Source organism: Trachypithecus francoisi, unplaced genomic scaffold, assembly GCF_009764315.1.
Source record: "Trachypithecus francoisi isolate TF-2019V2 unplaced genomic scaffold, Tfra_2.0 Lachesis_group2, whole genome shotgun sequence".
Taxonomy (NCBI): Eukaryota; Metazoa; Chordata; class Mammalia; order Primates; family Cercopithecidae; genus Trachypithecus; species Trachypithecus francoisi.
In genome coordinates, this window is record NW_022681465.1 from 149,113,013 (window position 1) to 149,128,831 (window position 15,819).

The window sequence follows — 15,819 nt, forward strand, 5'->3', positions numbered from 1 at the left end:
CACTCAATCCTATGTAAGCCTTTAGGTCTTAGAAATCATCATAAAGCATTTTGATTTCTTCAGAAAGAAGTTGTTGATTGCTTTTATTTATGCCACTCTGTGGAAAGGTACGGGAAATAAGGGGCATAGAAAACAGAAATGCAGACATTCAAGGTCCCAGAGTAAGGAAGGATAGTTCACCACTGGGTCTGAGGTAAGTGGGGGAAGCATGCTACTATAATTCTGTGCTTTACAGCACTGCTCTATAATACCTTCGTTGTGTTCTCTGTTTTACTAAGTTTGCTTTACATGTGGTTTTTTAAAAAAAGAAGAACAAAAAAGGTTACAGGATGAGAAAAACAGTGATGCTGAATTTGCAGTCCTTTACCATCACGGTAAAAACACACACACACAAGGAACACAAATTTTTAATAGCACAGAAAATTAGGCTCTCAGTCAACATTCTCCTGCCACCAGGATATCCACTAGGCAAAGCTCAGATGAAGGCCTGAGGAAAACCCAGCTAGGGAAACAATGTGATAGGTGGTGGCCCTCTGCCCACCAAAAACTTAGCCCAAGCCAGCCGGGGGTGTGGGGAAAAGGCCATGCTGCAACCCCCGAACCCCACTCCAGCACACACACTATTGGGGGCTACTTTCTGGGGCACCCAGAGCTGTCATGAGATTATAATCCAAGCAACGAAATCAGACTGCAGAGCAGAAGTAGAGGGGAGTCCTTTTGTATCAAGGCAAGTGAATTCAGGAGAGCCCTAGAAGAAACATGACAGCCATGAGGGAAGAACCACAGCATGCTTCAGATTACCCAGGAGTAAACCCGGCTTCTCCCAGGACCATGACCAAATAGCAAAACCAGGAAAAATCAATGCAGGCTTAGAGGTCCACTAAATGAAAGCTTTAAGAATACCAGAAAGTTGGCTCAAATCATGTACAATAGCCCTCCAATTATCATGTAAGATAATGATTCTAACAGCATTCAGGAAACTAGCAGAACAAGGAGAATCTCCACAGTGAGTTTAAAAGCAAAGGTTTGATTAAACAGAAGATATAAACTCCTATAAAATATTTGTTGGCAAAAAATACAGACATCAAAGCACTCTGAAAAATAATTCAGACAGCACCTGCTCCGTCATATAAATAAAATTCAAAAAATATGGATGCCAGAAACTAAGACAACAAAATAAAACAAGAAACAAACCAAAATAATAAAGATTATAGCTGAAAAGTAGAAATAAAAGGAGTTAAATAAGATAATAAAGACACTGGAAAATCCAATTACAGAAAGTTAAAATATGCATTGTAAACAGCAAAATAATAATCACAGTTGACCCAATAATTTTAAATGAGTAACACTGAGATGGGGGACAAGTTTGAGAATTTTTGCTAGAATGTAAAGAATCAGGGGAAAATTTAAACATTAAAAAGGTGAAAAATGTCAGTGTGTTTAAAATATTGAGAATTATAGAAAAACAAACAGTAAAGAGATTTGTTTGCCTTTAGAAAAGTATGTATACAAACTCCTTCAATGGACCCCAATATGTATAAAAGAATGATTACATGGTGATATATAAAAGTAGTGGAAAGGGGAAAATGACTCATTATATGGATACCAGTCAACTGGACAAGTATTAGAGGAAAAAGGAGTTTCCATTTTGCATGACAGATTTTAAGGGAAATTAAGGTTTTTGTCATTCTAGATTGGGTAAGGGTTTTTGTTTGTTTGTTTGTTTGTTTGTTTGTTTGTTTTTGAGACAGAGTCTCATTCTGTTACCCAGGCTGGAGAGCCACGGCACGACTCAGCTCACTGCAACCTCTGCCTCCCAGGTTCAAGCGATTCTCCTGCCTCAGCCTCCTGAGTAGCTGGGACGACAGATGTGCACCACCATGCCCGGCTAATTTTTGTATTTTTAGTAGAGATGGGGTTTCACCATGTTGGCCAGGCTGGTCTCAAACTCCTGACCTTATGATGCACCCTCCTCGGCCTCCCAAAGTGCTGGGATTACAGGTGTGAGCCACCACGCCTGGCCTGAGGAAGGTCTTTTATGGCATAATTTGTTTAGAAAAAAGGTAACAGACTGGATATCATAAAAATTTAAAATAGGCCAGGCATGGTGTCTCGCACCTGCAATCCCAGCACTTTGGGAGGCCAAGGTGGGCAGATCCCTTGAGCTCAAGAGTTTGAGACCAGCCTGGGCAACATGATGAAACCCCATCTCTACTAAAAAGACAAAAATTAGCTGGGCATGGTGGCGCACACCTGTAGTCCCAACTACTCACGTAGCTGAGGCACAAGAATCACTTGAACCTTGGAGGTGGAGGTTGCAGTCAGCCAATATAACACCATTGCATTCCCACCTGGGTGAAAGAGTGAGACCCCATCTCAATAAAATATTCATAAGACAACAAAAATAAATGCACCATAAAGTTCAAGACAAATAATAATCTGAAAAAACACATTGAAAATACAGCATATAGATCTAAAAAGGTCTTGTAATCAAAAGAAGAACACACTGCCAGGTGCGGTGGCTCATGCCTTATAATCCCAGCACTTTGGGAGGCCAAGGCAGGTGGATCACTTGAGGTCAGGAGTTCGAGACTAGCCTGGCCAACATGGTGAAACCCTGACTCTACTAAAAAGATACAAAAGTTAACCTGGAGTGGTGGCATGCACCTATAATCCCAGCTACTCAGGAGGTTGAAGCATGAGAATCACTTGAACCTGGGAGTCAGGAGTTGCTGTGAGCCAACACTGAGCCACTGCACTCCAGCCTGGGCGACAGGGCAGGAAAAATAATAATAATATTAAAAATAAAACAAAACAATTTTTTTAAAGAAAAAGAAGAACATATCGATAGAAAAACAGGCTAAGAATACAAACAGGCAATTCAACAAAAGTAGTATAAATCAGCAATAAACATGTAAACAGTACAACCTCACCCAAAATTACAGAAATGCAAAATTAAATTTAAAAAGGTACTTTTAAAAATGTTTATAATTTATACGCAAAACAGCAATACACAGCATGGCAAAGATGTGGGGTACAGGATATTCTCCTCAGACTTCGCTAACTACAAACTTGGGAATATCAACTAAGAGCCTTGAAAACATGTACATACCTTTACCCAGCAATTCAACACCTTAAAATAAGTCCTGAGGAAATAATTAAAGATGCATATAAAAATTATAACAGCTAACATTTTATATTTAACATGTGAAGGCTCTGGACTCAGCAACCCACAGGCCTCTTTTCATCCCATCCTCACATTACTATGGAGGCAGGAGCCGTTATTACAGATGTGGAAATAGATGACTAGACCAGTGTGAATCATTTGTCTAAGTCAAAGAAATAAGCAGTGGAACTGCAACTTGTCTAATCTCAAAATGCATGCTCTTAATCTCTGCTGCCTCAATGGGGATGTTTACCCTCTGTCCTGCCTCCATGGGGATGTTTACCTGAGTGCTTTCTAGAATGATGAAGAATTGCAATTAGCCCATGTATCCCAGAACAGGGGACTGATTAAAAAGTTATAGAGCATCTATGCAATATGTGCCTAAGAAAATCATACTCTAGAAGAACTTGAATGACATGTGACAATAGACACTCTATAGTGTTACATGAATAAAACCTGTGATATCTGCACAGTGAGTTTAATTTTGTAAACATACTGCTATATTTATTATAGTATATTATACCATACTAAATTTAAAAGGTGATAATATAACATTTTGATGTCATATGACAAAACAGTTAATAAAGGTTAACTCTAGTCTATAGAACTGTTATTTTCTTCTACTTTTTGTATTCCTCCAAACTTTCACAATGACCACTCATAACTTTTCATTAGGAAAAAATTTATTTAAAATATGTACTGAGAGACAGGAAGAGAGACAGACATACACTGAACAAGTATATAGCTGATTAATATATTAAATAGTATAGACAAAAAAGTTGGGCTAAAATTTGGAAAGATTTATCTTTACTTAATATTCAGGGGGGAAATCCCCCAGACACACAGAAGGTATTCTATTTCTAGGAATCTGCAAGTCTTTGAGAGTCCTTTTCACTCTCCAAAGACTAACGACTTCTGTTGCTAGGAGGAAGGGATCAAGTGTAGCTCTTGGTAGGACACTAGTACAAAGCCACACTGCACTTGCTATGAGGAATTTTAGCAAGCTTTCTGAAGGAATCCTGATCAGTACAAAGAAGACATTCTCAAAGCGCTGGCTCTTATAGCCCTCTTCCAACCCAAAGTCCTCCAATGTATTAAGAGTGCAAAAAATAAACTCCAAGTAATCCAAAAAAGTATCTGGTTTCACTTAATTCTCAGCCATTTTTTTTTTTTTTTTTTTGAGATGGAGTCTTGCTCTGTCATCCAGGCCGGCAGTTCAGTGGTGCAATCTTGGCTCACTGCAACCTCTGCCTCCTGGGTTCAAGGGATTCTCCTGCCTCAGCCTCCTGAGTAGCAGGGCTACAGGTGCACACCACCACACCTGGCTAATTTTTTTATTTTTTATTTTTTGGGATGGGGTTTCATTCTTGTTGCCCAGGCTGGAGTGCAATGGAGCAGTCCTGGCTCACTGCAACCTCTGCCTCCCGGATTCAAGATGTTCTCCTGCCTCAGCCTCCCGAGTAGCTGGGATTACAGGCATGTGCCACCACACCTGACCAATTTTTTTTTTTTTTGTATTTTTGGTAGAGAAAGGGTTTCACCATGTTGGTGAGGCTGGTCTAGAACTCCTGACTTCAGGTGATCCGATCGCCTTGACCTCCCAAAGTGCTGGGATTACAGGTGTGAGCTACCACGCCCAGCCTAATTTTTGTATTTTTAGTAGAGATGGGGTTTCACCATGTTAGCCAGGCTGCTCTCAACCTCCTGACCTCAGGTAATCCACCTGCCTCAGCTCCCAAAGTACTGGGATTATAGGCGTGAGCCACCATGCCTGACCAGCCATATTTTCAATAACCAAAACATACTACTCCACTTTTGAGAGCCCTGGACAGATAAACCAAATCTTACACAGTACCTGGCACATAATAAGCATCCAATTAATTTATAATAGAGAAATAGTTAATGAAAGGTTCACTCGGCCCAGCCATCTCAGGGGAAGGTTTTGGAGCATGGGTGCCATGTTTATTTTATACTCTTGGCTAGCCCAGATACTACCAGTACCAAGAATGGATGAAGTTGAGGGCATGTTCACAAAAGAGAAGATGAAGCTCCTCCTTCAGGTCTGGAGCCCTGGTGATTCTGTAACTGAGAGATTCAAACTTACTTTTTTTTTTTTTTTTTTTAAATTCAAACTTACTTAACTGCTAGGGAGAATCATGTATACCATTCTCAACTTTCAATTAGATGTTGCACTGTGGTCATCTCGCAGCTCTGGTTGGATCTCAGATTAGATTCCAGTCTATCTGTAATGTCCTCCTGGCAGAAGCAGCTGCCCTCGTGACCTTCAGCTGCTAGTTATTACTTTTTCATGACATTTCTCAAATGTTCATGATTATTTTCTCTATCCCCAGGAAAACCAAGGAAGAGAACAAGACAAATATCTTGTGTGAAGGCCACTAAGAAAAGTGATAAAAACAAGATCCTTTCATAACCACTCTTTTGCTTAACACAACTGAGCTAAAGTGGTTCTTTTTTAGATTAGCAAAGCAGTCTAAAATGTCATATTTCTTTTCATTAGTGTCATCTTACATAATAATCTGTCATCTTTGAAATCTCTCTGCCCCTTCTGTTCCCCCATATCAAGTTGGTTAAAAGTCCTGTTGATTCTCTCTCTATACTCATTTTGAGTCTGTCCTTTTTTCCTGACTTCAGAGCACCTGGTTCAGTCTTTGATAGGGTTTGCCTTACCTAATCTATTACAACCATCTTCCGCCTCCATGTCTTTCCATAATCAAATACATGCTCCACATTGTAGCCAAGATTATGCTCCTAATGCTAGAATCTGATATTGTTACATCTGTATTAGATAGACTTTTTTTAAAAAGCTACCCACAGCCATTATTTCAGGAAAGCACTCCTCCATCATCCTATCAATAATCCTGCTCAGTCCACTGGGTTTCAGGGACTAACCCCGTCCCCACCCCAACCCTCCACCCCATCCCCCACATCCCCCAACACAGGCAGAGGATCCAGGCCATCTGCTGTGGGCCATGTGACTGGTCTGAGATTGAGAAACGAATCATGTGAATGGCCCCATATTGGCCAAGCAAAGTCCTCACTGGAGCCTTCTGCCAACACGGCCAAGAAAGGCACTCTCTTCTCAGTGACCACAGGCTCCAAGGACTGCAGAGGCTGAACCTGTCTGGTACACTCCCTCGGAGAACAAAGCCACACCAAGCCCAAAAGAGGTCAGAGAACATGAGAAGCCAGAAGAAGGAAGGGGCAAAGGATCTAGCAAAAGTAAAGACATCATTGGCATCCCTGACTCTGCCATGTTTCTGTCTTGGATTTCCCAGTTACATGAGCAAATAAATGCTTTTTTTTTTTCCTTGTAAACTATTCTGAATCGTCTTCTTGACACTTTTGTGTGCAAAAGCATCATAATGGATATAATCCCACTATTTAGAACTTTTAATAGTTTCTTACTTCCTATAGAAAAAACCCCAAACACCCTGGCTCAATATTCAAGTTCCTCAACAAAAGAGACCACCTTAGCTATTCAACTTTAAAACTCTCCTGTCCCAACCTCAAGTAAGTCTTTCAGAATTTTTTTTTTTTTTTTTTGAGATGGAGCCTCACTCTGTCACCCACGCTGGAGTGCAGTGGCGTGATCTTGGTTCACTGCCAGCTCCGCCTCCCGGGTTCACGCCATTCTCCTGCCTCAGCCTCCAGAGCAGCAGGGACTACAGGTGCCTGCCACCACTCCCGGCGAATTTTTTGTATTTTTAGTAGAGACGGGGTTTCACCGTGTTAGTCAGGATGGTCTCGATCTCCTGATCTCGTGATCTGCCCGCCTTGGCCTCCCAAAGTGCTGGGATTACAGGCGTGAGCCACCGTGCCTGGCCTGTCTTTCAGAAATATTAAAATAATAATCATAGAATCAATACCCTTTGCTGTAGCCACCATAGACCTTTTGTTCAGAATACTTCCTGAATTGGAATTATTATTCTACTCTCTCCTTCACTACACTACTCAATCTTCTAGACCCGGCACATATTAAGCACGAATATCATACTTTACATTACAGCTTTCATATACACACATATTTCACCCTACCAGGACTCCTTACAGAAAAGGAACGCTCTTTCTAAAGTTTAATCTCTAGCACCTGACATCTGTTCTAAACAGCAGACACCCCACAAATGTTTGCAGCTCTGGTCAGAAATGAAAAACTAAGGATTGACAGCTATTAGACTCTCAATTCTTCTTTATATTAGTATTTCTCAAAAATTAAGCCTATCACCATACAACCCAGCAACTGCACACTCAGACATTTATCCCAGAGGAACAACTATACGTTCACACAGGAACTATATATGAAAATTTACAGGAGCTTTATCATAATTACCCCAAACTGGAAACAACTCAGATGCCCTTCAATAAATGAATGGTTCAACAAAGTGCAGTGTATCCATACAATGGAATATTACTCAGCAATAAAAAAGAACTATTAATACATGGAACAGCAAAAATAAACCTTGAGAAAATTACACTGATTGAAAAACAATGCCAATCCCAAAACGTTCTGTATTGTATAATTCCATTTAAATAACAATCTTGAAATGACAAAATTATAGAAATAGGGACTAGATTACTGATTGCCAGGGGTCAGACACAGGGTGCAAGGTGGGAAGTGAGGTATGTGCTTGTACAACATCACAAGGAATCCTTTTAGTGATGGAAATGTTCTGCATCTTGACTAAATTAATGCCCATATTTTGGTTGTGATATTAAAATTGTGTTTTGCAAGATGTTACACCTTTAGAGAAGACTGGGTAAGTGGTACACAGGAACTCTATATTATTTCTTACAGTCGCATGTAAATCTACAATTATCTCAAAATAAAAAGTTTAATTTTTATAAAAACTAACCATATATCAAATCTTAAACAAAAAAAACCCAGATACTCGTTGCTAGAGCATCTCACAAAAAATCATAGTTTCAAACAACAGATCTCACACTAATTAGCAATACAATAGGGTTTTGGTTACAAGAAGTGAATGACTCTCTCAAAAAGAGGTGAAGACAGTCATTCTGGCCAACATGAGAGAAGAGATTTCTTTACATAAGAAAGCTATTTTCAGAAAGTGGGATGGCAAAAGAAATTACAAATACTAACACAAGAACTGTCCCTGTCTAAAACACTGAGCTGGGTACCCCAAGTGATAGTCCATCTCTACGAGCTAGGGCTTCCATGAGGAGGAATAACAGCCTCTGTGAAATCTGATCTGTTTGCCATTTAGATCCATGTGACTCATGGCGGCTGGCTGCACTCACATCTAAAAATACAGGAAATCTGCAGCCTAAGCAAATTTGGCTCATGGACTCATGGGCTTTTGATTCAAATACTGCACATTTGGAGTCAGTGGTTTTATATTTGTATCAGCCAGTGGCAAACGGGGTTCTGCTGCTCAAGTGACAAGTATTCAGTTGAAATCTAGAAGCAAAGAGGATCAGAAGATTTATCTGCTTATATACATTTTAACTGAGAGTTACATGACACCTGCTCAGTATCAGGAACATGAACTCTGAGGTCCTCTGGAGCCCAGAATGATGCCTTTCCTTGGGCATTGGGTGTGTCCCACTAAATACCTGCCCCAAAAGAGAATGGAGGGAGTCATGAGCTATTAAAGACAGAGTAGGGTGTGGCGGTCACGTGAGTGACCGAGTACCACTTGGACCAGAAGCGCGGAACCTACAGACAGAGAGGGTGTGGTGTCTGGGCCCTGGCATTTTTTATTTTGTCCAGTCCTACTCAGAACCTTTCCCAGCAGCGCCTGAAGCCATGACAACTGACTGATGAGGCAGCTGACTTCTGGGTGACAGCTCATGGATACCCTGATTCCTTTGCCACAGACTGTATCTACTCACAGACCTGGTGACTTCTCAGAGTGGGCCCCCCACCCAGGGACCGGCCTAGCAGAGCCCCTGCCGCACTCACCCATCAGGACACTCAGCAACTTCTGCACTCTGGAGTTGACCCCCACAATTCGATACAGCCCTTGCTCGTTGATCCCTGAGGAAAGAAACAGTGATGATTTAATTAGAGACACGTCAGAACACAAATCAGGCCAATCCAGCCAAGTGTACTTTTTTTTTTTTTTCATTTTCTCAGTCCTCCTAAAAGCTGCTCTAATTAAAGTCCCCTGTCACTCAGCTCAGCTCTTAGCAAAGGAGTGGGATTTGGTACAGCTGTCTAGGATTTCACGGATGTGCTGCACACTTCAGCCCTCATGTTAGTTCAGTCATCAGAGGCGAAAGAAACTTTCCTTTTCTCTTGCCAAAGGCAGCATCTGAAGAGTTCCAAAAGACGCAAAATGTACACTTTTAAATATGTCATATTTAACCAGTTTTTAAAATTAAAGTGCCAAAAATGACATGATTAAAAATCCATAAAACAGAAAAAGACACTTTATAACCTATTTTTACATATAAAATAAAAATATTGAAGTGTAAGAACGTTTTTAATTTTAAGGAATGTTAGCCAAGACTGAGAAATTAGAAGATCCAGTTATTTATAATATAAATCTTCTTTATCAAAAAAAGACCACCTTTATTTCATTCAACTGTACAATTAGACTAGTAAGGGTTTACTTTTAAATTCAACATCTAAACAAAGAATCAAAAACTAATCCACTGCAGTGTTTCTGTTCATTTAAATACATGGATTAGATCACCACTGTACCACTTACAAAAGAAGGCAATTTAGACCAGGTGACTTGAAACAATTTTTCTTCTGTTAGTCCCAGGCCCATCATATCTGACCCCTCTCAAGTAACAGAGCTCCAGCTTCCTATTTTATTCCTCTGATGTCCATTCTTCAACCAGTAGCCAAAGTGAACTGTCTAAAGTGCAAATTAGTTCATATCACCTCTTCTCTTAAAACCCTCCAGTAGCTTCCCATTGCATTTAGACCATAACCAAAACTACTTGGGATGGCCTATAAGGCCTATACTATTGAGCACTGACTACCTCTGATTGCGTCAATGACCACATGCATTCTGCTCCACACAGTGGCCTTCCTGTCACCTCAACGTGCCGAGCTCATGGCCCCACCTCATAGCCTTTGCTACAGCTGTTTCCTCTACCAGGACTGCTCTTCTCCCAGAGCTTTTCATCATTCAGATCTCAGCTTCAATGCAACCGCTTCAATATAACGCAACCCACAATCAATACCACTGGTCATTCCCTTACCCTGATTTCTTTCTTTATAGCAGTTAACAATATCTGAAATTATCTTTTTTATTTGATTCTTTACTTGTTTTTTTTCTGTTACATTCTCAATAGAATGCAAACAGTAATTGTGTCCTGTTCACCATTATATCCTCAGCCCCCGGATCAGTCTATGGTACACGAGAATAAACGAAACATGAGTTTATACTCCATCAAGACCAGTATAAAATACTTAGGGGCCAAAACACAATCTTTCAGAAGAAATTCAGGAAAGGACCAATTCTGCAGTACTTTCAACATTACTTATCTATGTAGACATGGAATTAACGAATAAAAAAAAAGTGGTCTGGAATGACAGGATTTTACAGCTAAAGAGGACCTGTAAACTCATGTACATCATTCTGGATGATTCATGGACTAGAAGGCCCTGGTCAAGACCTAAGTGATGGGTCCCAAGTTACTCAGTGGCAGAAACTTGATTCAGTAACATGTCAGCTTGGGAGCTGGAAGAGTCTTGTTAAGTGTCTCTACTTCTATCCTTGTGCTTTCCTGGAACTTTACACAATCCCACCTCCCACTGGACAACTGTCAAATCCCAGAGAGTATGGGAAGTCTGTCCATCTCTGGTCACCATAAATACGTATGCACATACACACACTGCAATAGGGAGATACCCACTTTTTTCAGCTATTTATGCTAAAATGGCACCTAACTCATACTGTCCTTGTATCTTCTTTGTGCTCAATGAAGACTTTCTTAGAAGTTAAAATACATCATTTCCATTTTCATTTTAGAGGGGGAAGAGGAACTTGTACACCTCTTCTCCTACTTATTGTATTTATTTTGTAGTTTTACATTAGAAAAATTTGTCCTCCTGAGCTACCAGTTTGCATTTACTGCAGACTCTGTGAACAGTTTTAAATGATTAGGTTTCTTTCTTGATTTTGGCTGCGAAAACCTGAGAGATGAACAGGTGGCCCAGTTCAAGCAAGTATATGAACTTTACTGGGGAAAGAGATTTTTTTTTTAGATTCGCTTTTGGCTCCATTTTTGCGCCTCTACCTTTAAACTCTGTACATTTTATTCTCGGTCTTTTCTTTTAAAATTAAAAAAACAAATTAAAACCCCTGTTGAAAATTAGGCTGTGCACAGTGACTCATGCCTATAACGTCAGCACTTTGAGAGGCCAAGGCAGGCAGATCACTTGAGGTCAGGAGTTCAAGACCAGCCTGGCCAACATGGTAAAAGCATCTCTACTAAAAGTACAAAAATTAGCTGGGCCTGGTGGCGGGCACCTGTAATCCCAGTTACTCAGGAGGCTGAGGTAGGAGAATGGCTTGAATCTGGGAGGCCAAGATTGCAGTGAGTGGAGACTGAGCCACTGCACTCTAGCCTAAGCAACAGAGCAAGACTTTGTCTCAAAAGAAAAAAGAAAAATTACCTTAGTAATGAACACTTCAAAAAAATTTAGAAACTACAGGTAAGGTAAATAGATGAGTCAAAGTGAGACAGTAAAAATCAGCAGAGAGCCACTGAGAACACAATGAAACCCGTACAATACGACCACTCCTCTCCCCACTGCTCCCAGAACAGGCTCATACTGAGCAGCTGCTTTGTAACTTGCACTTTTCACGTATTATAAATAATTTTTTAAATGCTGTATGTCTGTAATCCCAGCACTTTGGGAGACCAAGGTGGGCAGATCACAAGGTCAGGAGATCAAGACCATCCAGGCCAACATGGTGAAACCTCGTCTCTACTAAAAATATAAAAACTTAGCTGGGCGTGGTGGCGTGTGCCTGTAATCCCAGCTACTCAGGAGGCTGAGGCAGGAGAATCCCTTGAACCAGGGAGTCGGAGGTTGCAGTGAGCCGAGATGGCGTCACTACACTCCAGCCTGGGAACAGAACGAGACTCTGTCTTAAAAAAAAAAGCCGTATGTCAAAAAATGTATTTCCATTGCATTGTTAGTGATTCATAGTTTTTTACTACACAGACATACCATTGTTGATTTAACCTATTTTTTAGACATTTGGCCAGTTTACAATTTTGTACCTTAACATCGCCACTGTGTAAACATCCTTATTGCTTAATCTGGCCCATATCCTTATTTCCCCAAGACCAATTCCCAGAAATGTCACCTACTTCTACTTTATATTCTCTGGATATATCTTACCTTTACAAGCTGCCGTAAGTCTTTGTTTAAGGGAGGTATAGGAGAAATCACTGCACATTTTAAAAATGTTTCCATTCTTTACAACTGTTTTAGAAAAAATATCTTTTGACAGTATACATAAGGGTAGCTTTTTAAAATCTCTCTCTTCCCTTTACTTAATGCCTCACAGTCCTTATGGAAAAAAAAGTGTGTATTTCTCAACTGGTAAGAGTTATGAATCCTGCTTTAAAAGAGAGAATTTCTTTCCACTACTTAAAAAGGGCTGGTAGGCTAAGAGGCTGTAGAGTAAATGAGATTCACATCTCTGACAATGCTTCAAATCAAATCCAGTGGAAAGATGGTTAACAGCTTTTCTCAGTGGTACAACAGACCAGGAAACTCAAAGCTCCAAACTGCTAGGACTGAGGAATCTCCTTTGAGGCAGTCTCTGAAGAAGGGATGGAGACCATCAGGATGAACCAGCTTCCTTAATCTTAATGTCCTGCTCCCACAGACCTGGGAAAGATCAGTGTGAACATGGGCCTGACCCCTTCTCTCTACCTGGGTGGTCCCCAGGGACTAGCTCCCCAGAACATCTTGGGTTCACAGACCCCAAGATGTTTACCAGAGAACATTCAGGGTGTCTGTGAACTGAGACAGGAAAACAATTACATCTTTATCTTCACTAACCTACAACTGACATTAAGTATTTCCTTCCTTTATGGATGTAAGCAACAAATCACAGGAGCATTAGCGGTACCTGCAACTTCGTCAGAAATCACAGGTATTCCCATACCACATTACAATTATTATGGATATCTTGAAATATCACTGCTCCCAAATTATGTCGGTTATCAGACCCACCACTATCGCTTACAAACTGTTAACAAAGAAACACATATATCATGATACCCTGTGTTTTTTAACATTTTAAAAACCGAATTCCAGTAACTGGTTTCTATAATCCTATGTATTTTAGATATTTAACACATTCTTCTGATCAGCCAAAGAAGTTGGTGACACAAAATCAGTTAGGACCTCCTGCTTGAGACCAACAGAACTTGTGGAAATCCACTGACAATGGCACTTGGGGAGCTAATGAGTCACTTAAAGTCAGGAAACAACAGGTAGCAGGTCTGACTCCTCACCAGATGCATGACCTTCTATGAGAACAATGCCATCTGTTGAACTACTTTACCTCTGGTTTCCACAGCATGGATGCATTTCCTGATTATGCTGAAGCCAATGCTGTCCAACTGCGCAGCTGAAAGAGCAAGAGAAGGGCAGGTAAGTTGCTAGCCATGGAAATCAACCTCAGGATAGGGCTTAACCAATCCAGGATGAATCAATCGCATGCTGTGGTCGCACATCCTTTTAATGTTTCCCAATAACAGTACAGGAATAACACCATAATAATAATAGCTGGCATTGACAGCTTTCCATATGCTAGGTATGGTTTTAAGTGCTTTGCATGTATTATCTCATATTAGCTCTCACAGTAACCTCAAGTTGTAGTAACCTGTAAAATTATCTTCAGTTTATAGGTGAAGAAACTGCAGCATAGGGTGATAGGTACCTTTACATTGTTTTGCTATTAACAGAAGCTGTAGAACTAATTATGGTCTCCTTCAAAAAGCACAAATTAAGTGGTCTATAAATGTTGGGTAAGTGCTTCAAATAGATTATTTCACTTGATCCCAGTAAGTCCTCCACATTGACATTATAATCAGCCCATATTACAGATGAAGAAACTGAGGCTTGGTAAAACTAAATATCTTGACTAAAGATGCAGAGCCAACACATGGAGAGCTGCTCTAGAGCTCATACCATCAAACTGCCTTAAATGTGGCCCTGAGCTTAGTATAATTCTGCTCAGGTGACTAGAAGAAAGGAAAAATAGAACAAAGAAAAAAAGAAGAAAAACGATCCAGAGGAAAATTAAAACAGCCAAGAACAATGACACTACCTAAGGCAGCAGCACGAAGGCAGTGGGGCCATCCTCCAGGGGGAAATGAGCAAGTGGCAACAGGGTCCTCACTCCGAAAATAAATGATCAACAGCAGCAACTTCTTCCACAGAAGAGAACCAGACAAGGCTGGAAACTTCTAACATGACAACAAGGCTGGAAATTCCCTAAAATTCACTCCCATGTTTTGGTTACCCGGTGATAATCTTTAAGAATGGGTTCGGCTGGGCGTGGTGGCTCAAGCCTGTAATCCCAGCACTTTGGGAGGCCGAGATGGGCGGATCACGAGGTCAGGAGATCGAGACCATCCTGGCTAACACGGTGAAACCCCATCTCTACTAAAAATACAAAAAACTAGCCGGGCGAGGTGGCGGGCACCTGTAGTCCCAGCTACTCGGGAGGCTGAGGCAGGAGAATAGCAGGAACCCGGGAGGCGGAGCTTGCAGTGAGCTGAGATCCGGCCACTGCACCCCAGCCTGGGCGACAGAGCGAGACTCCGTCTCAAAAAAAAAAAAAAAAAAAGAATGGGTTCATCTTTGACCTTGTTAGGACAGTGGGACAAGAGATTCTACCACTTAATGGTCAGAGTGGAAAAGAAAATGGCAGAAAGTAGAAAAGCAAGTATTTTATAGACATTTGTGGTCATCTCAGGGTAAGTAATAAACTTGTAATATATGAGAAGTGAGCAGAACCTGAACTCATCTTGGATCTAATCCAAATTGAATCTTTCTTTAATTCTTAGCATTATATGGGTAAACTTAGATAAGATGAATATTTTACTTTTTTATTTTTGTTTTTTTATTTCCATAGGTTATTGGAGAACAGGTGGTATTTGGTTACATAGGCATTTTTTTTTTTTTTTAAGACAAGGTCTTACTCTGTCGCCCAAGCTGGAGTGCAGTGGCATGATCTTGGCTCACTGCAACCTTCGCTGGTTCCTGGGTTCAAGTGAGTCTCCTGCCTCAGCCTCTCTAGTAGCTGGGATTACAGGCACCCACCACCATATCCGGCTAAGTTTTGTATTTTTAGTAGAGATGCAGTTTTACCATGTTGGCCAGGCTGGTCTTCAACTCCTGACCTGAGGTGATCCAGTGGCCTCGGCCTCCCATAGTGCTGGGATTACAGGATTGAGCCACCACGCCCGGCCTACATGGGTAAGTTCTTTAGTGGTGACTTGTGAGATTCTGATGCACCTATCACCTGAGCAGTATACACAGCACCCTATTTGTAGACTTTGTTCCTTACCCCATTCCCACCCTTTCCCCCGTGTCCCCAAAGTCCATTATGTCATTCTGATGCCTTTGCGTCCTCATAGCTTAGCTCCCTTATGAGTGAGAATATACAATGTTTGGTTTTCCA

General features: G+C 40.9%; 1 protein-coding gene across 6 annotated transcripts in view; it reads right to left on the reverse strand.

Annotated features, from left to right (window-relative positions):
* The window catches only part of ARHGAP26 (Rho GTPase activating protein 26), a 466,537-nt gene that overhangs the window by 183,827 nt on the left and 266,891 nt on the right, over nt 1–15,819 (reverse strand). For all 6 annotated transcript variants that reach the window (XR_004430020.1, XM_033180801.1, XM_033180796.1 and 3 more), the window contains exons 13-14: nt 13,693–13,758; nt 9,108–9,182 (exon numbers count right to left, since the gene is read on the reverse strand). Coding sequence is in view for 5 of the 6 variants with exons in the window: in XM_033180801.1 (XP_033036692.1) it covers nt 9,108–9,182; nt 13,693–13,758 (141 nt within the window). In the remaining variant the exon portion in view is untranslated. The remainder of the gene's footprint in view (nt 1–9,107; nt 9,183–13,692; nt 13,759–15,819) is intronic.